At 39.5% G+C, this 26,353-nt stretch overlaps 1 protein-coding gene across 13 annotated transcripts in view; it reads left to right on the forward strand.

The window, feature by feature from the left end:
* Window positions 1-26,353, forward strand: part of TULP4 (TUB like protein 4) — a 155,714-nt gene that overhangs the window by 106,609 nt on the left and 22,752 nt on the right. For all 13 annotated transcript variants that reach the window (XR_010613089.1, XR_010613091.1, XR_010613090.1 and 10 more), the window contains 4 exons: window positions 7,180-7,360; window positions 10,293-10,427; window positions 14,655-14,821; window positions 25,007-25,231. Coding sequence is in view for 10 of the 13 variants with exons in the window: in XM_065680646.1 (XP_065536718.1) it covers window positions 7,180-7,360; window positions 10,293-10,427; window positions 14,655-14,821; window positions 25,007-25,231 (708 nt within the window). In the remaining 3 variants the exon portion in view is untranslated. The remainder of the gene's footprint in view (window positions 1-7,179; window positions 7,361-10,292; window positions 10,428-14,654; window positions 14,822-25,006; window positions 25,232-26,353) is intronic.

The raw sequence follows: 26,353 nt of genomic DNA on the forward strand, positions 1-26,353 counted from the left end.
TTAGAGAGGGAAACCCCCCTGAACTGTCAAGGCTTTACAGCATTTTTCAGAAACAGTCTGTGTTATTCCATTGCCAAAGCCACTTGGCTGAGAATGCTTCGGCCCCAGGGCCCTTTTGATTCATCCAGAGCTTTGTGGTCTGTTCAGTTCAAAAGAAATGTAGCTTTCAGAGTGGCTGATTTAAACTTTATTATCATAGGGACTTGATCCATCAACTTTTTGGAAGTGTAGTAAGACCAGGAGCCAAATGAGGCCTTGAACTTGGATCAGATGTGTTCAAGCCTGAGAATAGTCTGAAACGTTGGTGCAAGGAAGGAGAATTAAAGGGACTGAATCCGGAGGAGATTTGTGGATTTCTGTGCTGGGTCTTTTCTGGGAAAACAGGGTGGCCAAGTTTCATAGTAAATTGGACATGAGAGGTGATATTTCTGGAAAGAGATATGACATGATTTTGTCAAAAAGCGATAGTATGCCAATGGAAAGTGGGAGCAGTATCTCTTTATTCTCCAAGACCTTTCCCAGCAGCATTTCATCCTGTGTGGTTTCCATTTGAGCTCTCTGCTCTTTGTCCAGGAGCCAGTTTCTTGTCAGTGTTTGGATGTTGTTGGCGACTGCATTGGCTGAGAAAGGGATTACTCCTTCCCTGTCTTCCTTGCTTTTAGGAGGATAGTCATTCTTCTTCAATGCCTCTTTTGGTAACAGTTTATTAGTCAGCCTGTCTCCATGTTGACACAGTTACACTTGACCTCACCCATTCTTCATATTTCCTGACCAAGCTGAGTTACCCCTCTCTGCCAGCACCCAAGACTTAGAAGGAGAATGCAGAAGTTGAGAGGCTGGCTTCCATTAGCATATAGCTTAACCCAGGAGCTTCTCAGTTTTCCATCATGAAATTCAAAAGAGCAAAGACATTGCTTCTAAGCTCCTTTGTGTTGCATTTTCACTGGTCAAGAGTGCAGTCCTTGTTGCTAAGGAATACCGTTTTCAATTAGGAAAAAAACCAAACCACAAAACCCAAAAAGAAACTTTCAGACTTCTGAAACTCTGAAGGAAATTTTAGCTTCAGCAGTCAACATATCTTTCAGGAAATAACTGAAACCTGGCTTGGGAACAATGCAGAAGACTGCCAAGTGTATCAGTTGACTTCTTTGCTTGATTGAGTGGTTGTTGTTAAAACTGACTGCTTTTTCCCGCCTAACAGTACCAAACAGTTGTTTTTGTTGCTATATATAATTGGATACATGTGAAGAATATGTGTTTTTGTAGACAAGTGTGCACTTTCCTGGTAAAGTTTAGTGAGAAAACTGTAGTGCTGCTTGAAGAGCATTCCAGAATACTCCGTTGTGGGAGCTCAGTGGTCCACACTTGGAGTCCTGTCCATGTTAAAAGCCACAGATGTTCCTCCAATGTATTACTTTGTCTTCTTACTTGACGGCTTTGTAATAGTTTTCTAGACCTTATGGACTTCGTAAGAGAGAGAGGGAACAAGCCTGAAAGTAGGTAACTAAACCAGTGCTGCTTTTGAAAGTGTTAATGGCCTCAAATGAGAATTTCACTGCTGTGTATATATACAGTTAGCTGGATGATCTTGTGGTGTATCATCCATGTGTGCGGCTGGTAACTCCTCATGTCCAAAGGAAACGAAGACTTTTCTTAGTTGTTTCAGGCATAAAGGCAGTCAAAGAAAACATAGTACTTCCCCCCTGAGCTCGTGTGTGAATTGTGGTGAAGTCTTTTTGTGTCAGTTCAAGAAATCGTTTTACAATGGCTGAATTTTTAATGGAAATAAAAGTATTCAGCAGGAGAGCAGCTGTCTCCCTCTCTCTGGTTCTCTCTCTCTTTCTCTTTGCATTTTGAGATTAAAAGAAGGAGAGCCACAAATACCACACTGACAAAAAAACAAACTTTCAATTTTTAATGTATTCTAAGAGGCAGCTGCTTCAGTGTCTCCTGCCTTGTGATGGAGAAACAGTAAGGAATTCAAAATGCTAATATCACAACAAATGGACTGTAAAATGTTGTAACTCAGCCTTTGCAAGACTGGCTTTTTTTTTTTTTTTTGTTAGACTAATGAAAATGTTTAAAGGCAATAATTTTCCACGTATTTCCTATGTTACTAAGCCTACCTGCATAAAGAGAAGGTTGAGCCATCTTTTTGTCTATGAACCAAATTTTAGTTCGGTTAATTTTGAATCAGCAATATAGATTTATCTCTATTAGTATGATGGCATTATGGTGACAACTGTGAAGGCTGTTCCTATCATGAATACTAATGTTTGTCCAGACATCTAAATCAGGGCAGACAGAACTAATTCAGCTTCCTTGAACTGCTCAGCATCTTCTGACAATGCAATCGCAGTTGGCCTTGTTAGCATTTTTGCAGAATGTGATTTCTGAGGTACTGTGCTGACTTTGTCCTTTGGGGTGAGAAGGGGGAGGAGGCTGAAGGAAAAAGTGTAAGACAGGTCTAAACTTTGAAAAGGGAAATGTCAGTGAAACAGAACATCAGACGAGGTGGTTGCAAATGCAGAGGTATGCAGAGTGAGTTGTTAGTGGCAGCATTCGCGCTACCTGCTACAAGGGCAGTGAGATTTCAGCAGATGTGTGTGCCAAACAGAAAAGTGGAAGAAAATGTAAAGATATGCTGAAAGAGCAAGGACTGGAAAGTGGGTAGGTGGAAGAGGAGTCCTTCAACTTTGGAAGTGCAGCTCCTGAGGATGATAAAAAATGTAAGTTTTTGTGAGATCAGTCATGGTTTACTTGGTCACAAGATGCTGGTGAGATATCTGCCCTGAGCTACGACTTCACTGTTATGAGACTCCTCACTTAGTCTGAGGAAATTAAAAGGGTGTCCTAGAAAAGGTTAGTTTGAAATCAGCAAGCCGCTCTGTCTGACTGGTACATCCAAAGATTATGAAGGATCTTCAATATGAACTTAGCTGCCAGCCCACATAATCACATCTCTCTCCTAGAAGAACAACACTGTTTTCCTGCAGTACATTTAGAAGAGGGTTTAGGAGCATTTAAGAAATGCACAAACGAAGTTTACATCTGCAGATGTAAACTGCTGCATAAAATAATTACCTTTGTGAGATAGCAACATTTACATCTGCAGTTGTAAACTGGTTAAAGCAAAAATTGAACATGGTTTAACAACTGGTTAAAGCAAAAACTGAACATGGAATAACAAAACACCTGTAAACTGGGTTGAAAAGACCTAGGTAGGTTGATTCTTCCAGAGGGAGATCATGACTCACTGGTCTCAGAAGTCTTTGGATGTGTCATTAAAAGTGATGGCTAGAATAAAATAACCAAAGTAGTGTATGTAGTTCTGAAAGTTGACACATTGCAACACAAATAGGCCCCCCCTTAGGATTTCCTGACAGAAATACCTGCATGTGCACTTTGGCATAGTGGGGATATATCCTCTGCTTGTATGATTTGGCAGGTATAGAAACCCCAGCAAATTTAAACTATACATATTTTACTTCCGGTGTTTGGATGGATTAGCAGTGCAGGGAGAACTAGCCAGGAATCAGTTGTGAAAAGGAAGACTAAGTAGTCAATTTGCATTAATAAGATGGGGGCAGTGGATTTGCCTTTATGTTACACTCAGTTTTAAATATTTGTTCATTTATTTATTTATTAAGTTTAAAATATTGCTGCATGAAATAATTACTGTTGTGAGATAGCAGCATTTACATGTGATGTACAATTATTTGCATGACTCGGGGCTGTAGAAGTCTTGAGTATTTCATGTCCAGTAGTGTCAGTTTGCTGGACTGGTCCAGTATGCATATTCTAGGAATAACTAAGAATCACCACAAGCTTGGGTTTCATGGAGAAACAGACACTTGTGTTCCAGGACTGATCCTAACCTTCCGCTCTTGGTATGCTTATAAAACCTGTGCGGGAATTATCCCAATGCTGTTTATCAGAGTTTTCCCTTCAAAGTATACAACATCAGGGCTACTGGAGACTGCTCTGCATTTGTATGACCTTTAGTCAACTACAACTTCACTGACATTCAGGGTTCCTTATGTTTAATATGTTTTGTAAAGAAATACTGTATTCATGTTGTATAACTGACTCACACTTTGAGTGCATTGAGTGATTTTAGGTATTGTTTTACCAGACTATGCATAATCCTACAAGTGGTAATGCGTGTAAATACAGATGAAATAATGAACAGTACAAATGGAGAGGAGATGAGAACAAAACAAGGGGCCAAAGAATCTCTTCCAAATAAGTACTTGGGATTTTTTTAATTACCATTGTTATTATTTAGCTTTTGTATTCAGGAGATAAAAAAACACTACAACTTGTTCACTGACTTTTTCCAATATTCCCTTAGACCTCTTAGATCTGCAAATACCCCCAAAAAATGAACTTAGGCATCTAAAATACCTTTTCATTTCTTCACTGGATCCTTCAGGCATACCCTATGGCTCAACCTTTTTTTCTGAAGGTCAAGAGAGTTTTATTCATCTGGCATAAGTAGTTTGAGTGTGGCATTTATAACTTGAGTAATGTTATGGATAATAATACCATTAGACATTTCTACAGCTTCAGCAGGAGTTCAGCCAGCAGGACTATCAGCCTGATAAATGCTTTAATCTTAAAGGTTGTATTGCTACAATAACCCTGAAACTTAAAGCTGCTCCTTGAAACTATAGCCTGGCTAAAGAGATGAAGAGTGCCCTCTGACATTTCTGGGTTGCTAAAGAGCTCTCAGGCTCCACATGCAGCTGTTCTGATTTGGAAATTACTGTAGTACTTCATAGTTTTAAATGAATTGGGGGCAGTTCTACTTAAAAAAATTAACTTTAGATTGAGATGAGACTGGACTCTGGGTAATGAGTCCCAACATTTTGTTCCTACCCAATTATAAAGTGTTTCTACAGGATTTTAGGACTCATACTGCTATTTTTAGAAACAACAGTGAGTTTCATCTCCTCTGTTTAGGTATTTTGCAGTTATAAAACCGCTACACGACTGCTAGAAAAACTAATCTATAGAGTAGGCTGAAAGTGGTGTAAGAAGCTAGCAATGATAAGTGGTACGATTTTGGCTTTCTAGAAGAAGTTTGTTTTCTAGAGATCTGAAAGAGTAGTTATGTTCTAAAAGCAGATAGTGAAACGGATGCTTTTAGATCCTGTTCACGGATTATGCATGTTGAGTAGTTAAAATAATGGACAGTGTGAAAGGAGGCGGGATGATACAAGTGGAAGAATAGAATACAGGACCACAAGGGAAGGAAGTTTGAGATGAACAAAGGTCAAGTTACAGCTCTTATATCTAAAAATAGTAATCTGAGGGTTGTAGCAAACTTTAGCGGCTGTTTTATCCCAGCAGCTATTTAACACAAAAATATTTGTAGCATATAACAATTACAGTTAAGGCAGCCAAATACTGTTTTTCCATCTCTTCTGATGATATGAAACAGCTCCATTGATTTTAAGATTATAATGACTTATCTGGAGTTCCTCTGTTAAACTGCTATTCTAGTTTACAACCTTCTGTGTTTCCTGATATCACCTTGATCATACAAAAAATTTTAGTGCTTCTTGTTTTCAGTAAGACCTTTGAAGCCATGTTTCTTTCTGAAACTTTCAAATGTGCAGCCATGACAATTGCTTCCTAGCTGAGTACTATTGTGTAAGTGTGATACAATGCACAGTCTGAATGCTTCAGACCTGGCGTGACATCTCAGAAGGAAGATAGAAAGGAAGACATCTGACAGCAGAGGTCAACGAGTGTGATTGGAGGCTTTGAACAGCAACTGTACAGGGAGATGCTAAATAGGCTATGATTCTTCAGCTTGGAGAAGAGATGACTAAGGGATTAGGTAATAGAGGTCTATGAAGTTGTGACCAGTATTGAGAATGTAAGTAGGGAACAATTATACTGTATTTCTTTTAGTGTTAAGAGGGAAAGGTTACCAAGTGAAACTATAAATTATCAAAGAAGAGGGAATACTTTTTGTTGGAAGCTACGGAAGTGTGCAAGGGAGGTGTCTGCTCAGTGTGTCATGTTCTTTTACTCTTCCCCAAACACTTCACCACTATTAGAGGTAAGATACAAGGCTAGATGACTTTTTAATCCAGGCATATAATTTTTAGAATCGTAAATTTTACGAGCACTGGAAATAGGTATGACTGAAGGGCAAGTATAAAATTTGGCCTTCCTTTTAGCTTCATTTTTAATGCTGGCTAGTTTTCAAGTTGATAAGTGCATTTAAACTTGCTTTAAAACATACTTGCTTCATATGAAATTACGTGATAGCAGCAGCAGCCATAGCTAATGCATTTGGTGTTTGGTGGGTTTATTAATCCTTATTTCCTAATGGTTTTTTTAATTCATCAGGTATGCAGGATCTTCAGTTGCTTAGAGCCTCAAGACTGAATATGCTTATAAAAAGAGAAATTGTAGGTTCCAGTCAGTCTGACTTCAGCCAGAGTATGCTGGCTGCATAGTAGCTTGCATTATCCATTTTGTATTTGAAATGGTGGGTAGAAGCTCTTCTTCATCTCTTCCTGAATGTGTAAAATATTGCCTTCCTCCTGGGCTATAATAATCTACTTCCAGTTGACTGATCATATTGCTTTATGCCTCTGCTTTTGGAAGATGTTCTCCCACCTTCTCTCAGCTCATGAACTGAATAACCTGTCTTCCTCTATTCAGCTTTCTATTTCTCACAAGCTATTTGAAATCTCTGCTAAGACCTCACTTTTGTCAGCTGTTCCTTTTTGATATTTTGATATTGTTATGACTGACACATACCTCAGTTTCTGCCACCAATTTTAGAAGTTTCTGTATAATCCAAGAATACTTTAGACTCTGTGGTAGCTCTTCTGCCAGCTTGCTTTAGTTGTAGTAATGGCCAACTTCAAATAAAGAGTAATGTGTCATATTAAAGTGAACAAAACACACCCCACTGTGGAATGTTACTTGCTCACAGATTTTAGGAACTTAAATCTAGACTCTTCTGCTTTAACTTTATTCTTTGTGTACATCTTTGGGTGTAGCATCCTGTTGCGGCACCGTTTCACTTCCCTGACCGCTTTGCTTTCAAGGAATTTGCAGCATAGCTAGTTAATTACAACATGTGTTTGAAGGAGGGAGGGTCCATGTTTGGCTGATGTTTGGTGGGACTGAGGTCTGCTCTGGTATTTTCAGGTACTGTTTGGCACTGCTGATGGGCAAGTTATCGTCATGGACTGCCATGGCCGAATGCTGGCCCACGTGCTCCTTCATGAATCAGATGGCATCCTCAGCATGTCCTGGAACTACCCTAGCTTCCTGGTGGAGGACAGCAGTGAGAGCGACACAGACTCTGATGACTATTCCCCACCACAAGGTAGCGTTACGTGCACATCCTTCTGCTTCATCTTTGCAAGCACTCACAAAGACATCTTGAACTCCAGGGAGTTTTCATGCTGTATTTAAACAGCAGGATGGCCAACGTTTCAAGCAGGTACAGTCTGAAAGATGGTGCGTTGCTGCGGAGGTAGCATGGGGAATGGAGCAGAGAGCTGGTACAGGAGAGTGGATTTGTCTCCACCTCTGCCACCAGCTTCACTGCATGGCTTACTGCTGCTCATACCTCATCTGTGCTGCTCTGCCTCCATTTGCACAAATGAGATAACAACACAAAGCTCAAAGCTTTTAGTGGGGGTGAGTGAAAAAACACTAGATAGCAGGTTTCACTAATAAGCAGATGTTGTGAGGTTTTGCAGTGGTCCATATGTAAGAAGGTAGTCAGAGTGCAGCTACAGAAGTTAATGCATTATTATTTAGATTCATGTGAAAAGACACCAGTACTAGACATAGTGGAAAGTACTACATGTTTAATTTTGTCTGTTGCATAGGATTTTTTATGTTTCTCATAATAGTCCCATTCTTGAGAGTTCTGACATAAAAAGCTCACGAAATTCCATAGAAGGATTGGAAAGCAAAGTATTTCCTCCAGTTACACAGTGTAAGAAGAAAGATGACTGGTGCTGTCTGGAGTTAGTAATTTCCATGCTTAAGAGCACATTGACAATTTGAGGGTCAGGAAGAAATCCTTCCTTCCACTTAAGTATAAATATAACTCATTGGGAGATACGTTTTTGTTTCAAACTCTTTGGAAATAATCAGTGGCAAAAACCTAGGAGTCATAGGTATCATGCACAGTCAGCCCCATCCTTCTTATTCGAGTAATGCTAATACTTCTTCTTAATGGTGTTGATTAGTCTAGAAGATCTAGGTAAGATGTTTTTGTGTTCTAGTGTATAAAGTTTGAACTAAATTAGTATCTAAATTAATAAAACAGTGATTGTACAATGAAAATTTAAATATAGAATCATAGAATACCAGGTTGGAAGGAACCTCAAGGATCATCTGGTCCAACCATTCCAAGCAAAGCGTGACCTGAACTAGATGGCCCAGCACCCTGTCCAGCCAAATTTGCAAACTCTCCAATGCTGGGGGATCCACCATTTCCCTGGGGAGATTATTCCAATGGCTGAATGATCTCATTGAAAAATTTTCCTCTTTTGTCCATTTGGAATCTCCCCAAGAGTAACTTGTGCCCATTACCCCTTGTATTTTCCATGTGACTCCTTGTAAAAAGGGAGTTTCCATCTTCTCTGTAGCCACTCTCTAAATACTGGAACATGATGATAAGACCTCCCCTGAGCCTTCTTTTCTGGATGCCGAACAAACCCAGTTCTCTCAGCCTTGCATAATAGCTAGAAATAATTCTGAACTACCATCTTAGATCTGAACTGCTGAACTGAGAACTCTTGCAGTTTTAACTGTAATTTGGATTCAGTCCAAAAATCTTCCTTGTCCAGAATCGTGTATATATGTCAATAGAACAAGCATAATAAGCATATGTATTTAACAAATAATGGTAGAAGATAATGTGATCATCTGATAAAACGGTAATGTATTTTAAAACTGAGTTTTGGTTTGGCATTCATGCCTCACTTTTGGTACTGTGTGAGATTTCTTACCTTAGAGGAAAAGAAACAAACTTCAAATTTCCTAGCAAGCTTCTAAAGCAAGACAGAGGACAGCATTAACTTGATGTGTTCATTGTTTAGGGTTTTTTTTAAATGCTGAGTTTCCAGTTGGAGGGTGGTGAAGTTGCAGAGTACACAGATGAGAACTTAAATGATCCAAATGTGCTAGCTCTTTCTGAGTCAGTCAGGGGTGGGTGGACTCGTTACAAGCCTACAAGCCTATTTTAATAGTTACCCAAACATGATGTGTTTTCTTTAGAGCAGATTGCAGCATAAACTTCTCAAAGGTGACAAGCCTTTGACTCACACAGGTGTGTAGGAAGGACTGGAAGTTTGATGGGTTTTTCTTACTAAATTATATACACAAAGAAGTGGTAATTACAAGACGTATTTCTCCAGAATGCTTTCTGATCAGCTTTTTTGCAAGTTCAGGAAGCTATACCACTCTTAGCTGGCTCTGCCATTTTTGTTGACTGAAAAAGATGCTGGCTGGGCCTTGAGGGGTACTTTAACAGGGCAGCAGCATCTCCCGTCAGAAACTGTAAACAGAAAGAGTTAACTGGCGAACACTAAAGATGATGATACTGTTCATGCAGTATTTGAACAAGGGAATTTCAGGGAACACTGAAAAAGAAGCCCAGAGGAGCAGAGATTTTGTATAAGTGTCCTGTCTTTAAAACCAGCTGTTCCATTTGGGCTCACCTTTACATGCGAGCGCACTGGATTCTCTTAAGCAGTATCCAATGCCTGTCTCTTAACATTTAGAATACAGTGATTTGTGAAAAGTCAGTACGTTCTTTTAGAAGTTCTTATAATGTCCCTGTGTGACTCTAGGAGGAGTCCCCAGCACTTGCCCAAGCAGAAAGTGTAACTAACAAATAGCTTTTAATGTGGTTATATTGTTTATTACACTGGTTTTCAACTTGGGTTCCAAGGAAGCTTCCAAACCACTGGTTTTCAATTTGTGGACACTTTGAAGAATTGACAGTGGAGACAGATTGAAAATCCTCACTGTGTAAGGTAATAGTATATGTATAAATCACTTTGGATATACTGTGGTAGAAATTCACAAAGTAAAAACACTGGGGCTTCACAAAACCAGACAACTCACTGGCTAAACCTGCTTTCCTTTTGCCCATTGACATTGCAGCAATAAAGAGGTAGAGTTTGAGGCTTGGAAGCACTCCTGATGGTGGCAGCCTGAAGTACAGTTATTTCAGCCTGAACATAATTCCTTCTGGTTGGTTGCCTTTTGCTCACTCTAGAGCCTTGTTTTTGCAGATGGACCAGCTGCGTATCCAGTCCCAGTACAGAATACCAAGCCACTACTTACTGTCAGCTTCACGTCGGGAGACATCAGTTTAATGAACAATTACGATGACTTATCTCCTACTATCATCCGCTCAGGGTTGAAAGGTACAAAAGGAAATCACTTCATCCCCCTTCCCTATTTTCTGCTTTTCTTGTATTTTTAATGGTGTGTGTCTCTCCTAACCCAGAAGCACTCTGCCACCGTTATTGCCGTTTCCAGCAGTGACACCTGCTGGTGGGAGAGCAGCGCTTGACTCATGGAGTTTTTGTGTTTAAAATAATGTTTCCATTTTGGGGTGGGGATCGTGTGTTTATGGCAGTTTTGTAGAGCAACTGATCCATTTGCTCTTTTCCAGCTGAATGTGCTAATATATTTATGCTTCTTTGTGTGAATGGTTCTGCTACATAACACCTCCTTTGCACCTTTAATTTGCAAGGTCTCCCCCCATGCTTTTGGTAACCAGGTACGAATTACAGTGCTACTTTGACTTTCACAGATATTGAAAACTTGCTAGAGTTATTAATTATCAGGAAGCAAGTTATTCTGAGAGAAGGAAAACTTTACTGATTAATTACTGTACATCTTGCTAAGTGATGTGCATGAAATGCATGAATGTTTGTACAATCAGTATTCCATGTAAAGTCTTTAATTCACATTGAAATTTTTACTGTTCTTACCTATCAAAAAATCTCTTACTTTGCCAGAGCTCTCAGTGCAATTTACAGTTCCTTGCCTGCAGAGGCGTTTTCATTCACTGCAGCGCATAAGCACATACTTAAATATAGGTTCCACTGATTCTTTTTCAGCTCCACAGGTAAATTAGTTTTATATTAGATAAAAAAAAAAAAAAAACACAAAAAACAAAAAAACCAAAAACAAACAAAAGATCTTTGGAGCAGACTCTTGCCTGTTTTACAACAGTGGGATATTTTTGGTGAAAAAATTGCACTAACACTATCCTGATAGTTTCTGTGTAATCCATTATGTAGGGTAGTCTTATAGCATAAAAGAATCACCTTTGAGGTTTCTTTTCCACTCTTGCTTCCATCTGTGCCAACACAAGAAGTGCATCGCTGGCAAATTATAGCATCAGAAGGCAACCCTATGATCCAGAAAAGCTCTTCAGCCAAAAGGACACCTAAATTGGGAAAATTGAACAAATATGGGAAGCTCATGTCACATCTACCAATGGGTCTGCCCAGCATCTTCACTGTATTATAGTAGTTAGGGTAAGGGTAATCTTGAGTGGTCATTTGGTCTAGCTTTCAGATGGAAATGGTAAGAGAAACAAACCCCATCTTACTATCTGTTTAGAGTTGCAGGGCTCTGTCTTGCTGGGGATGTCTGTCCTGTTTCTCTTTTCCCCTGACTGTCACAAATGGAAAAAAGATTTCTTAATTGCATCACTCTCCTTTAGGAAAATATTAATGTGCAGCTAGAATAGAAGTATTGTTATGAATTGTAAACTGGACTACGTCGTTTTCATCAGTAGACAAAGAATGAGCAACATCTTGCTGGATTGGGGGTGTGAGATGGAGACAAAAAAGGTGATTGGGATGTCACTGTAGTTTTGAAGCATTGTACAGTGGAAAGTATTTTACGTATAGCTTTATATAGTACATATTTTCTGTATCTGCTTGTAAAATTTTTTTTAAGAGACTGTAATTTTACTGGTTTTATCACATGCAAGAATTTGCAAAACCACCCAGCTCAGGGTTGCCATCCTTTCCAGCCACTTGGTATTCTGCTGAGGGTGAGTGGTCTTCACTATTGTCTGCAAGTGTTAATTCAAGTGGCTTTGTCTGAAATCCTGAAGTATTGCTTTCTGGTCTCTTCAGCAGATGTCCTTGTCTTTATGGGGTGCTATAGAGTTCTCAATGTATTTTTAAATCAGGCAACTGTAAAAATATTTTGAACAATAACTGTATTATTTTTGTTACTGTGCTAGCTGTGCAAAGCTGTAATTTACTTGAAATATTTATATAAAATTGATACAGAAAAACTTTTGCTGTTGGATGAGAATTTGATTACTCAAATACAAGTTCTTCTTTTCACCCAGCTTGAAAACTTCTGGACATTTTGTCAGTTCTAGTAGAGGTCCTGAACTGTTCAGTTGTATCCTTTCTTTATTTGCACCTTTTAATTCAGTGATTCACAGTGCACTGCTACCTGCGGAACTGCTGAGCTACATCTACTAGTTATATTAGTTAGCTACAACTACTGCCTGCAGAGCTATTACATAGTTAGAGAGCTCTCTTCAAGGTTTACTGAGGGATGACTCTGATCCACTGACTGACTTGCAGATCATTACCTCATTTTTAATCTCTGTGCTTGCTCTGAGACCAGGTGATGAGTTGAGCTATTTTACGTCAAGGTTCAATAATCATTGAAGACACTGTTGGCAGTGTAAGCGTGTTGTAGAACCATGCAGGATGCTGCAGCCCACGTTTGCCTGTGCTTTACAGCAGCCCCCTTTACAGCAGCCTAATTCTACGAGTTTTGTGGGAGAGAGAGGGAGAAAACTGTTGGAAACAATAATCACTCCTCTCCGTATGGGGATTGACTGAAAGCTTTACCTGAAGTCATGTATCCAAAGACATGTATCATTTTGGTAGCTGTGTGGTTAATCCAGTTACCAAAAGTGGAATTGATTAGCTTGCCTCTTTAGCTTGCCATTAATGGAGTCATTAGCGTGACTACCATTATACTCTCTGAGAAAGATGAATTAAATCTCATCGTAGACTACTTAGAGAGCTGAGAGCTAAGAGAAAAAAAAGGGCCATACAGAGCCTAGCTGAGGAAAAATTATCTTGAGAAACATGTGTCTTGTCTCTGATATGTGCAGAAGCATAATTCCCGTGAGAAATATCAAAAAGTTGAAATAATACAAAACCATTTTAAATTGCACATGAAAGTCCCAGAAAATGACAAGTTGACAACTTGAAACAATTTTGAGATCCTTCCTGCCAACTCTTATTTCTCTCCTGCTTCTTCATTTGAAGACAGCTTCTCGCCCACAGATGTCTTCAAAAGGTTCTTGGCAGATTGAGCATCCCAGAGCACAAAAGTTTTGTCTTTACCTTCACTTTGTCTTAGCACAAAATAGCTGCCTTTCACCTCTGGTTTAAGAGTAAAAAGGTTTAAAGACCAGCTCAGTATTCCTTGCATATGCAAATCCGCCTCTGAAACACAAGCAGAAACACAAAATACTGTCTTAATGCTTTTCTTGAAGTCTGACAAAGAGCCGGAAGATGTAAGGGTTTGAAATTAGAATCCCCAAATTAAGCTATGGGTGTTCCCCACCCTGAGGTGCCTTTAGAAGTACCTGATCATATCTGTGTATATGAGAGACTAAGTAATCCCTGCGTGCTTCCGCCAAACTCCTGCTAGGCAGATTAGTAGATTTTCAGAGGTCAGGTGTCAAAAGAAAACCTATGACATGGAGACCATATGTAATTATGGACAAAAGTCCAAAAGTATTTCTAGTTTGACATTAATATTAAACTGTAATTGAGTAATGCCAGTGAGAACACGAGGCACCGACAGCTATGCTGCTTTTTTTCACTGTAGGCATTTCCAGACAAATAGTCTTTTCTGCTCTCTTAGTAAGATTCTTCATATAATCATAGAGTCATAGAATAGTTAGGGTTGGAAAGAGCCTTAAGATCATCTAGGTCCAACCCCCCTGCCATGGGCAGGGACATCTCACACTAAACCGTGCCACCTGAGGCTCTGTCCAGCCTGGCCTTGATCACTGCCAGGAATGGAGCATTCACAGCTTCCCTGAACAGCCCATTCCAGTGCCTCACCACCCTTACAGTAAAGAACTTCTTCCTAACATCCAAATAATATATCCAAATATATATAATATATTTATATTATAATATATATTTATATTATATATATATATATATAAAATATCCAAATAATATACCCAAGCTTCTTCCTTATGTTCTTAAGCTCTGTTATTAACTTGATTCCACTTACTTATCCCCAGAAGATGTGCATAGGATCTTCCACGTAATTTTCAACATCTCTAATAAATTTTTGTCCTCATGTACTTAGGAGAAAACACTGATTACATTCTAGACTCACCATAGAGACAGAAAAATGTATGTGTTTTCCACATTTTTTACAATGTACAGAATAAAAAGACTCATTCTTGGAACTGCAAATATGTGGCATATTTGCTACTATTTCAGTGAAAGGATTTAGGTACTTAAGTAACTTTTGAGAGCATGATTTAGTTGTCCAACTCACTTTGCAGCATCTGGAAGTGCCATTCCTACATTCTAAGCAGTGATCATTGCAAAACATCTTTGTGATTTCAGATGTGGTGGTGCAGTGGTGTACACAAGGAGACCTACTGGCAGTAGCAGGCATGGAGAAGCAAAGCCAGCTGGTTGACCTAAGCAATGGTTCCCTGTTGAAAAGCGCACTTGTCAAGTTCTACAATGTGCGTGGGGAACATATCTACACTCTGGAGACACCTGTGCAGGTAGGAGGTATTTTTTAAGTCAGTTCTCAATGCTTTTCCGACATGTTTTTCCCACATTAGCTGGTTGATGTAGACCTGTAATATGAAAACAGTTGCAAAACATCCGGAACACACTCTAGTATACACTATAGATAAAAATGCTCTATGAATAATTATTGTTTGCATTAAGGTAGACATCCAAGAGTGCATCTGAGTCAAAAGACAGCTGTGCTAGTTTTTGTGCCAAGTATATGAGAGAAGCAGTCTATTTCCCAAAATCACTGGGCCATGAACGCGCAGGATAGAAAGAGGAAATTCTGTTGTTTTGGAGTGATTAAGGAGAAAAAAGCTAGATAACTCGCTTGATGTTGAAGTAGAGCCAAGAGCTAGACAAAAATATTCTAAGTCCAGTGTCACAACTACAAGATTAGTCTCCCTTTGTTACTGCTGTAATTTTCTAATGCACAACCAGTAGATCTGATGCAGTATTTAAATTTTTTATGGCATCAGATGGAGAAGGTTGAATCGGAAGATCTTGTTTCTGTTCCCGCTTTCTGTACAGACTTTCACTGTAACCTAGGTCGTTCGATTGACAAGTAAATGTCAACACATGGTCTGTGTGCTGCTCTAGGAGCAGAAGCTTCATAGGTCTTTGCTGGTATTTCAGAACGCAGCTGAATGTATCTCTACAGCTTATTTCATTTTCTGCAAAATAGGGATGACTGTTCTGATTTCTGACTCTTACTAGTGAAACTTAATGAATTTATGATAGTTTTGAAATCTAAAAGTGAAGGAAAATGCTGTAGATATATTTACTTAATTATGTTTAATGGTGATACCCTTTATTACAATTTTTTTTCAGTACCCTGATCTGGGATGAATACAAAAGGATGACGTAGTAAACCAGCTGCTAAGCTTTTGTGTTTGCTTATATTTAGCATTAACCCGTGCTTACTAACATTAGCACTCTAATTTAGATAGAATTCTTTAATTTTGTAATATTTAAAGTTATGATCTCTAAAGCCAACCTAAATACGTACAGTGACATCTGATGTTGATTTAGGTACTTAAAGCACAGCTTTCTTGTCTTAAACATAGCCCTTTGAGCAAAGTACTGCAAGTCTTTCCTCTCTGGATCAATTTTGGAGAAAACGTATTTATACCAGTGTTGCTTATTTCCAGACCAGCTAAAAAGCACACCTTGTTCTCTTCCTTCAGTACCAGAATACAGTATGTCCATATTAGCTGTTGTAGCAGTGTAACACTCTAGTGTCAAGCTGTGAAGTCAAATTGTGGTTTAAGCTTCCGTTGTGGTTTAAGCCCAGCCAGTAACTCAGAACCACTCAGCCACTTGCTCTCCCCCTTTCCCCCTTCTTCTCCCTCCCTCTGGTTGGGATGAGGAGGAGAATTGAAAGAATATAAACCCCACAGGTTGAGATAAGAACTGTCCAATAACTAAAGTATAATATAAAACAACTACTACTAATAATAATGATAAGGGAAATAACAAGGGGAGATAATATAAAACTAAAAAGGGAAATGAAAACAAAACCATACAATAAACACAAGTAGTGTACAGTACAACTGCTCACCACCTGCCAACCAATACCCAGCCTGACCTGAGCAGTGAACTGGCCTTCCGGGTAACTCCCCGCCAGTTTATATGCTGGGCAGGATGTGCTGTGGTATGGGATACCCCTTTGGCTAGTTTGGGTCAGGTGTTCTGTCTCTGCTTCCTCCTGGCTTCTTGTGCCCCTCCTCACTGACAGAGCATGAGAGACTGAAAAGTCCTTGATCAGGGTAAGCGCTACTGAGCAGCAACTAAAACATCGGTGTGCTGTCAGCATTGTTCTCAGACTAAAGACAAAACAGAGCACTGCACCAGCTACTACCTTCATCTCCTCTCATTTCTCCCCATATCACTTCAGCTTCTTTTCATGTTTTCCGCTCTTCTGAGTTCTTCTCTACTTAATCATCTGGGAGAAAGCACATACTGTGGCATATGTAAGGGCTAATTATTCTGCCATTGTATAAGTACTTTTAGGACAACTGACAGATCATACAGAACAGGTAACTGCCAAGTCCATACTGCAGTGTCTCTCGTAGTGGAAATATTAACATGAGCTTCTATGCTTTTTCCAGCTGCTAATTTTCACTGAAAATGCAGTATTTTAGTATCATGAAGATTTCTTTCCCCATTGTCAACTTGAGGTGAAAAGCCAGCGGCTTCGGAAGTTGTAAGCCAGGTTGGAAGTGAAGGAGAGAGGGGCCAGGGGGTAAATAATCACCCCTTTAATAGCACCATCATGGAGTCTTGTTTCTTTGGGAAAAAACTGTGCATAAACCTGCCTAAAATTAGAGCCACTCCTCTTATTAACTCAGTGTTTATTCTCTCTATTAGTGTGCATAAGTTCATATTTACTTAGCTTCCAGAGGAAGTGAGGGGTCTTTCAGAAGGACATGTGCTTCTGCTTATGTGGACTTTATGCTTCTGTGTATTTGAGTGCTGGTCTGGCAGCATTACCAGCTAAGTGACAGGTATGCTAGAACATTGCTAAGTATTTGATTTACTAAAATAAAAATAGATAAAAACCACTCTTGAAAAAAAATTGCTAGTAACTTTGTTATGCTCTGCCTCTACTCCGAAGATGTGTGTGCAGAGATGACAGTGAGTCAGTGGTTCCAGTAATTCGTCAGAGTAAATTAATTAGTTTTCTGTACCATGATAGACAGCCTTGTAATGGGATTTTATAAAAGTCATCACTGGTTACTGAAGAAATTAATTGAAGAAAATAATTTCCTCATCTCAAATTCTTCCTCCAAAACTGTTTCTTCTGAAGCAAGCAAATGTGACTGGAAAAGCAAGTTTATTCTAAATGAGCATTGTTCTGAATAGTCAGAAAAAGTAAAGGAGCAACAAACATAGAAAGTAGTAGGTTACAGATGCACAACTGATTTTCCGTGTGGTCCTCTGTCCCAATTCTTTGATAAAGCAGATGTCTGAAAATGTTATCGGTAAAGTATACTGAACTGGTTTTGATTATGCTGTTTGTCTGTCCTGTCTTTGGTAGGATATTCAGGAAACAAGAGATTTTACTGTTTATAGCAAAACTCAATCTAAACTGATGTAGGATTTATATGCAACTTGGCTGGAATGTTACCTAACATAAAGTCAGTGCAGACCCCAAGGTAGAATAGATTTGGGTACTGCAGATTAGTCATCTTGATGATGACTGTTGTCATGGTTCCCTTCAAGGTGTTTTATACACCATCTTCCCCTCCATCTTCAAGACAGCTTTGGCATCCTTTGTCTCATTTGATTAACTCGCGTAAGCTCTTACCTTCAGTATAGGAATTTATAGTTCATAAACCTAGTTTGCTGACTATAAAACCCTAGATGGGGAAATCACACTTTTTTAGAAGTATCCAAATGAACAACGCTTTGCATGAAAAATAACATTCATAAACAGAGTGGTAAAGTTATAGTATTACAGCCTCTCTTCTTCCCTGGTCTGAGGCATCAGTCTCCCACCCTGACATGCTGTGAGAATGTATTTGCAGAATGTAGTAGAAAGAGCTGAAAAAGCTGAAAGAGATGGAAAAAAGGTGTGGGTTGGGCAAATATGGAACTTCTGCCTCATGGAATCAGACTGGTTTGAACCTTGAAAGAATGAGGAGAAGTATTCAGAAAAGTCTTCAGAAAGTCACACAAGACTTTTATCTTATAGTGAGGGGTGAGGCACTGGAACCCACTGCCCAAGGAGGCGGTGAAAGCTCTATCTGTGGCAGTGTTCAAGGCCAGGTTGGACAGAGCCTTGGGTGGCATGGTCGAGTGTGAGGTGTCCCTGGTTGGAACTAGATGATCTTAAGGTCCTTTCCAACCCAAACCAGTCTGTGATCATATGATTCCATGATCCTATTGGAAGTAGTTCTATAAAATTGCATCTATATTGTGATTCCAAAGATTCCATACTGGTTACTTATTTAATACGAAGAGCATATCTTAAAGGCTGTTGATCAGCTGTTAACTATTCAAAAAATATAGTATCAAATTCTGTAAAACTTAGCTCTTACTAAACTCACCCTTGCGTACGTGAACACCAACATGATGTACCAAAAGTATACCCATTTCTTGTAGCTGGCAGTTTTTTCATGATCCTGCTTTTTCAACGTTTAAAATTGTGATTACAACAGCATTATTATTTTTATTGGAGGTATGTTGGTTTCTTCCATTATTTGTTAAACCCTCACAACCTTTCCCTGGCATCAAGCAAGGATGAGAATAATCAACTCATTCAAGACTGTTTTACAGTCTTGCTAAAATGCTGTGACCCAGTTCTGTCACTTCAGAATTTCTTGTCAGATGTGCAGGCAGGTCTTTATTGTATCAACTAACTGTACCTGCTGGTGGTTCTGAGTGGATACAGCTGCTTCCTGTCTTCCCATTTAAGCTTTAAACAGAGGAGTTTCCTACAGGATCACTTCAAAATTACTTAACTGCCAGCTTTAATAAACCTGGGAAATTTTTTTGTCTAATGGTTCAAAGTTGTAGTTTATATTTTGGTTCCTTCTTCATTTTTTATGATTTCCTTTTTTATATGTCCCACGGAAGACCAGGGGAACCAGAACATGGATTTAGAAACTGTGATGCTGATCAAATCTGTACACGTATAATTCTACAGTATATTTACATTAGCTTATGATTTTATACCACTATGTAACTGATGTAAGAACATACTAAACCTCAAGTGCAAAGAAGGATGAGAGTGAGCTGAGCCTGGCATGTTCCGGAATCAGTCGTATAGGCAACAGGATTAGATGCAGAAAAATTGTAATTGCATTTTTATCACTGTAATATTTTTAAACCCTAATTCGAAGTGGTGTACCAAACACTAAATCTTTATTCGAGATGTCTCCAGGAGTCTTTGAGAAGACCCTCTTGCTCTAAACCTGCTGTTCTCAGCAGCAGCCTTCACAGCATTTCACGGCTGCTTCTCAGCTGGAAATGTCCCAGCATCTGAACGGATAGATTTAAGATGATGTGATCCTGCAGAAATGTGGTAGTTGTGTAAAAGCTATTTTATTAAGGCTGAGAAGGAGGATGCAATTTCAGGTTAAATTCAGATCAAAAAGCTTTGAGATAAGAGGCTGCCTTTTATGTTAACTAGCTGAGCTGACCTTGCTTATTTTCTCTTCATTTATTTCAGATAGAGTATTCAGGTTTTGTTGCTTCTGAATTAACATTGCCTTGCATTTGTATCACCTGAAATTAATCCTATTTAGTTGTTATTGGATGACAATAAAGGTTCAAGAAGAGTTTATTTTCTTACAGGAACAAGAGCAACCATCTAGAACTATGTGGTGAAACATTCTTTGGGATATCAATAAGGACTGTGATATTTTCCATATAGGCCATAAGGTCATCTCTGATTGCTGCAGAAATGGATTGTGATGAGGACTGGAAAATGGAGACATTTGTCTAAGCAATGACTCATTTTGCTACAATGGGATCTCAATGTTGTATTAGAATCTTTAAAAAGACCCAAAACAAAAAAAAACAAAAAAACCCCAACCAAACAAAAAAACAAAAAAAAACAAAAAAAACCCAACCAAACAGAGGCTATAAGAAACATCTGCATAAAAAAATCAAACAAAGCCACAGAGCAGTGTCATTTCTGACCACATCACAGCCTTCATTGTTTTTAGGACCTTCAATCCCTAGTAGTGAATATTATTCCCACTGTTAATGTGGGGAACAGAAGAATGAAGAAGTTACGTTACTTTTCAGCAGCCAGCAGTGAATGCTGTGGCAGTACAGAGATGTGCATGCGCAATTCAGAAGAGCTGTGTGGGCACTGCAGCTGTTGTACCTTCCAGCTTCTCTCTGGGAAAAGGAGAGGGAAGAATGTTCATCTCCACATCAGCAGTCTAAAGTGAGAGTGAGCAGGCAACAGATACCAGAGTTTTACTTACACATACCATTCACTACATACTATTTTGCAGTTGGGTTCTTTCTCCTGAGAAAAATCCCTCTTGTTGCTAGGCTTTCTGCCCTGGAATACCGTTTTTCTTTCATTACCAGTGGGACTCCCAGTGTCAGAAGATAAGGGATTAGTTCAAGCAGCAGCAGGCCCTGTGGCTCAGGATTTCTGAGCTCAAAGCAGGCAGCACAAATCAGCTTGAACAGTGTTTTCATTGACTGAACTGCATACAAGTGATGAAAGCCATATAAATTGTGTTCTCTCCTGAAGAGAGACAGATGAGTGAATTATGAGAAGCAACCACGGAGCTTTGAGCAGGAATATCCATTCCCACGTGCTTTTCTAAAGGGAGTCAACATCCCAGCTGGGGGTAAAGATTTGAACAGATGTAGCTGACTTTCAAGCCCACTCTGAAAGAAAAGGTGAAAGAGCTGCCCGTTGGCCACTTTTTGAGATGGGTTTTCAGTCAGCATTTCTCCTGATACAACATCTCATTTTATTGTCCTTTAGCCAATTATTTCTAATATATAATTGTAATAGAGCTGAATCCTATCTGTATGTAAAATTTCAAGGGGTTTCCATGTCTTTTTCTTACGTGTTTGTATTTAAACCCAGGAATTCAGGTATATTACAGTTTGTGCTGAGATTTTTGAAAATCTGACAAGATATTTATATGCAAAGTGAGATTAGAAATTCTCAGTAGACATTATATTTGTGGCTGCATTTCCTTGTTCCTAGCAGAAAAATAAGTGTGCAAACATGGAAAGTAATTTGTTCTGTGCTGGGATCTGCTTGTTCATTTTCTAACAGATACAGTATGGGTATCAACAACTTTTTTCCTTCCTTTTTTGCTTTGCTAAAACAGTGCAAATAAACGGATGTTTTATGTTGGATGTTGGAATTCAATTGTTTTTTCTCAGCAGAGTCTGGAAGGAAAGCTGTGGCCAGCTCATAACTGACTTGCTGCAGTAATTGATTCATACCCCTGTCTGTCAAGGGAAAGAGTGGGAAGCATAGTTATTGAAAAATATTATTTGAGCAGTACATTTAAAGGTCAGGCGAGATCTGGCATTTGGGTGATCTTTTCTTTCCCCAAGCCTGTAATGACAGACTAATTTTCCCTGAACCTCATCTTAAATCTTAGCCCTTTGCCATAAAGGAAATGTAGCTGGATGTTAAGCTTGAGAACTACTGTGGGTCCCACCATCCATAGAAAAGGTAGGCAAGGCATCTCTGAATCAGTAAATGAAGACAATCCAATATGGTACAAGTGCTCTTTGATGAGATTGAAAATATTAAAACATGTGAGGTGTGTAAGAAGCCTAAATATAGAGTAGAGATGCCATGTTTTACAAACAGTACAACTCTTGTAGGTATTGTGTGTGTGTGTATTTAAACATGCAGCCACTGACATATTGTTTACATAAAAATCTGTAACCAAACATAAGGGAATCAGATATTCAGAAGCTTAAAAGATGGCTGAACTATGGTTGCTTATGGTGAAATCATGTAGTGAGGCCATGTCTTTCAACCTGTAACTTTCTACTCTTCTGAGCTCCACAGTGCTGTGTTGCCAGAGGTGCTACCCAGTGTTTCATAGCTTCTGAAAAACCTCTTCCTTGGGAATATGTCTAAGATTGCAAATGTTCTTGCGCTGGTAGTATCTGCATCTCTGCTGTTCTCTGCATGCAGCAGTAACCTGAGGAGAGACGTGGTTTCACTTGACTCTATTTGGATGAAGAGAGGCCTGCCTGGGTATGATATATTGGGTTATAGCAGCTGCAGTACTAGACTTCATGGTAGGGCTCTCTGGGTGTGCTATATTGGATTATGCTAGCTGGGATATTAGACTTCTGGCATTAGACTCTATCCAGTAATTAAAGATTTGTGTGTGAAGTCACATCCTTGTTTGTTCCTTCACTGTACTTTTAGGTAGGCTTTACTTGATGCAAGGTGAACAGAAGGATGCAGCTTGGATCCCATGGTAATGATCAGGTCATAGTTCTGCCTGTGCAGAATTCAGTACTTGGAGAAATCAGGGTCACTTCTACTAGTGCCTTTATCAGGCTGTCATATATGAGATATGGCAGGTACCTAGCTTGTGTCAGTGCCTTTTCAATTGCATTCATTTTGCAAGCTTGAACTGTCTCATTACTGCCCAACAATATGAGGGCTGAGCCAAACTCTCAAATCATGAAAATACCAATCAGTAAGGTATCCCTTATGTGATCTCCCATCAAATTTAAGGCCCTGTCCCATAGATTATGGTTATGAAAAACTGTGTAATAATTATTGATGGTACTCAAAGGATTTCTCAGTTCTTTTGAAGTTCTCGACTACAAAATGCCTTTAGCAATTACTGTGAAAATCACATGGTTCACACGTTGCTACTTTCTCTTTGCGTTATCAGTCAGCCTGATGGTTTGTGCCTCCATGGAAGTGTGTGTGTGCTGTTGCCTAGATGCAATAAAAATGAAGCTTCTTCATTCCTCCCACTTTAAAACCAGTGTTTTCCTTGAAATATATATCTAGGATAAGATGAGGGAGGGAAGGTCTTTTCTCTCAAAAAGTTATTTTTTCCAATCCTGTATCTTGATGATATATATTGATATAGTACTGTGCAGCTGCATTTTGCTTCATATCATTCACATAAAAACATTTTGTCCCAGTTTCTCACCTTTAAGCATCTTGAATTTGTTACTGAAGGGAAAGCTTTCTTCTCCAGATGAGATTGATAACTTCTAGGCTGATCTAACCCAGCTATCTGGGTATCATATTATTAGAGAGGAGTGGATAAAAGTTGCTCTAGATGGTGCCTTTACCCTTGTCTTCTGTATAGTTAATTCTTGGTTTGTGCATCTGGTGAAGAGCAAACATTTCGAAGAGACCTTGACCTTTCAGTAAATACAGTTCATAATTCAGATTAAAAACATGTTTGGTTAAGATTTGGAGTGTCACGGATTATGAAAAGGAGGGAGCCCTCTACAGGAAAGAGCAAACCTTTTGTAGTTCACTGATTAGAACCTGCTGCACAGTACTCTTCATGACATGAGAGTTCTTTGTTTATTCTGTGTTGTTTATTTGTATAGAGGTAGCAGTTACGGGATTGAAATTCCATCCAGTTTCTGTGTATATATGCAAATGCAGATGCTTTGTAACAGAAAGCAAGAGATGAGAGGTGGATGTAGCTAACACTTATGAAGGGCAAAAGTAATAGTGTAGTAAAAGTAATAGGTTGTAAGAGGTCACAACAGACTGGTGCTTTACATGAAAAAGATGGGGTTTAGGAGGAGAGGTTAAAGAGCTCCTTGCAAGCACAGCTCAGTATCCTCACATGAACTATTGATGTTCATGCAGCAGGGAATAATGTCCAGAACAGCATTTGAGTTGTTTATTGTTAATTCTGCTCCATGTTCTGACACTTAGTACCAGTCACTCCTGACTGGTTTTGCTGTCATGAATTTAGACATTTCTGAGTGTAGCAAGCAAAAGACAAAAGGCCATTCTCTCTTTTGTTCCTGGTGCTTTTCCACATTTCAATTCCTCTGGGAATAGTTCAGAAGAGATACTGTGCAGCGGAAGTCTCAGTGTAAGACAAGAAAGCTGTCTATATTTTGTCCAGTAGTTTACTAAGTGTCTCTGGGTATATAATTTAACTTTTCAGTTGTAAAATGTGAGCCATTACCAATGGATGAGGATTGATTAGATGAACGAAAAAAGTCATCTGGTTATGGCATCAAAGGATTCTGCTTTTTAATATCGTGTGACTTGAAAGTCACTTATCATAGAATCATATAGTGGTTAGGTTGGAAGGGACCTTAAAGCTCATCTGGTTCCAACCCACCTGCCATGGGCAGGAACACCTTCCACTAGACCAGGTTGCTCATAGCCCCGTCCAACCTGGCCTTGAACACTGCCAGAGGTGGGGCAGCCACAGCTTCTCTGGACAACCTGTTCCAATGGATTTGATAGACAATTCCTTGTGTAAAGGGCTTTAAGCCTTGTGAGTAAAAAGCCCTGTATAAACATCAACCACTGATATTGATAATTTCAGATGTTTACATCCTTCTCCCTTGTTTTGGGCAATTGTATGCATTTTTAAGTTTCTGTAAGACTTGGGGTAATGTGGCTGGTGTCAAATTCGTGGGGTCACTTGCTGTGTGTGCAGCTATCTCTAAGCAAGTACGGGCTCTTTTAAAGTGGTATCCTTTTCCTTTCCACGCAGCGTCCCATCATCTCCATCTGTTGGGGTCACAGAGATTCGCGCCTGCTGATGGCTTCCGGACCTGCATTGTACGTTGTCAGAGTGGAGCACAGGGTCTCCAGCCTGCAGCTGCTGTGCCAGCAGACCATTGCTAGCTGCCTTCGGGATGACAAGGATATCAGCAAACTGACCCTGCCCCCTCGGCTCTGCTCATACCTCACCACTGCCTTTATACCAACAATCAAGGTAAAAGGAAAGAAATGTGTGTGTGTGTGTGTGTGTGTGAGGAAGAGGAAAAGGTTGCTTGCTTTCCATCCCATGGTGCTACTAAGTGGCAGTGGCTAAATGATATTACAGTTACCATAATTATCATTTTAAAAGCTTAATTAAGGGTCATTCCTGTCCTCTTCAAGAGCCCACTAATCTATTTGGTGCCTATTAAAATCTCAACAGAAGGCTCACACATGCTGATCTGCTTTATTCCATGGGGGATGGACTGTCCAAGGAGATCCCAAGGGTAAAATATGCTGGTGACTCAGAAAAACTTCTGAAGCAGCTCACAGTGATTGTAAGGCTGTGTCACAGTCATAGGAGAGATACACAGCTGTAAAACTGTTGCTTTCCTACTTGTTACATGAGTCCTTATGTTGCCAGGAAAGTTACACTTTGAGACCTGTGGCTGCCCAGACATTTCTGCTGACAGCGAGCTCTGCTAAGGGTACTCTTACAACAGTGTTGTGGAAAATGAACTGGATATTATGCCTTTTCCTGTACCACAGGCAGAGCCATCTGCTCAGCCCCTTTGTTTCATGGTTTTGCCTGCAGTCGTATCTCAGGATTTCTGAACTCTTTATCACAGCCTATAAACCAGAGCATTAGCTGGTAAATGCCCTACATTCAAACATACATTTTTGTGTTAGGTATTTTCTGTATATGTGTTAACAGCATTCTCCTGAGCCAGTTTCAGATCCTTGTTAAAACAAGGCAGAGCTAGAATAACTAATTTGAAATCAGTGGAGTTGGCCCAGCTAAAATGAGAATAAATTATGCCTGTAAAATAATGATCCAGCACAGTTCCATTTGGGTACTGCTAATGAGGGCAATTTGTGCAACTGTGAAACATTTCATTTGCCAGAGAAGAATAAATGCCTTGTTGTAACCGTAACTCCTCGATCTTCAAATCAAATGCAGAGCATTTAACACACCAGTGGTTCTCAGTTCTTTCTAGCATGCCTGTTTCTCCCCAGGATGCTTTCCATGTTGTCCCAGAGCCAGCCCTGAAGCTCTCTAGAGCTTCAGTGATGCTTGCTTGGGTGTTGGGGAGGAGATGGATGGGATGGGATGGGATTGGATGGGATGGAGGCAGCT

Source organism: Lathamus discolor, chromosome 5 (genome assembly GCF_037157495.1).
Source record: "Lathamus discolor isolate bLatDis1 chromosome 5, bLatDis1.hap1, whole genome shotgun sequence".
Classification (NCBI taxonomy): Eukaryota; Metazoa; Chordata; class Aves; order Psittaciformes; family Psittacidae; genus Lathamus; species Lathamus discolor.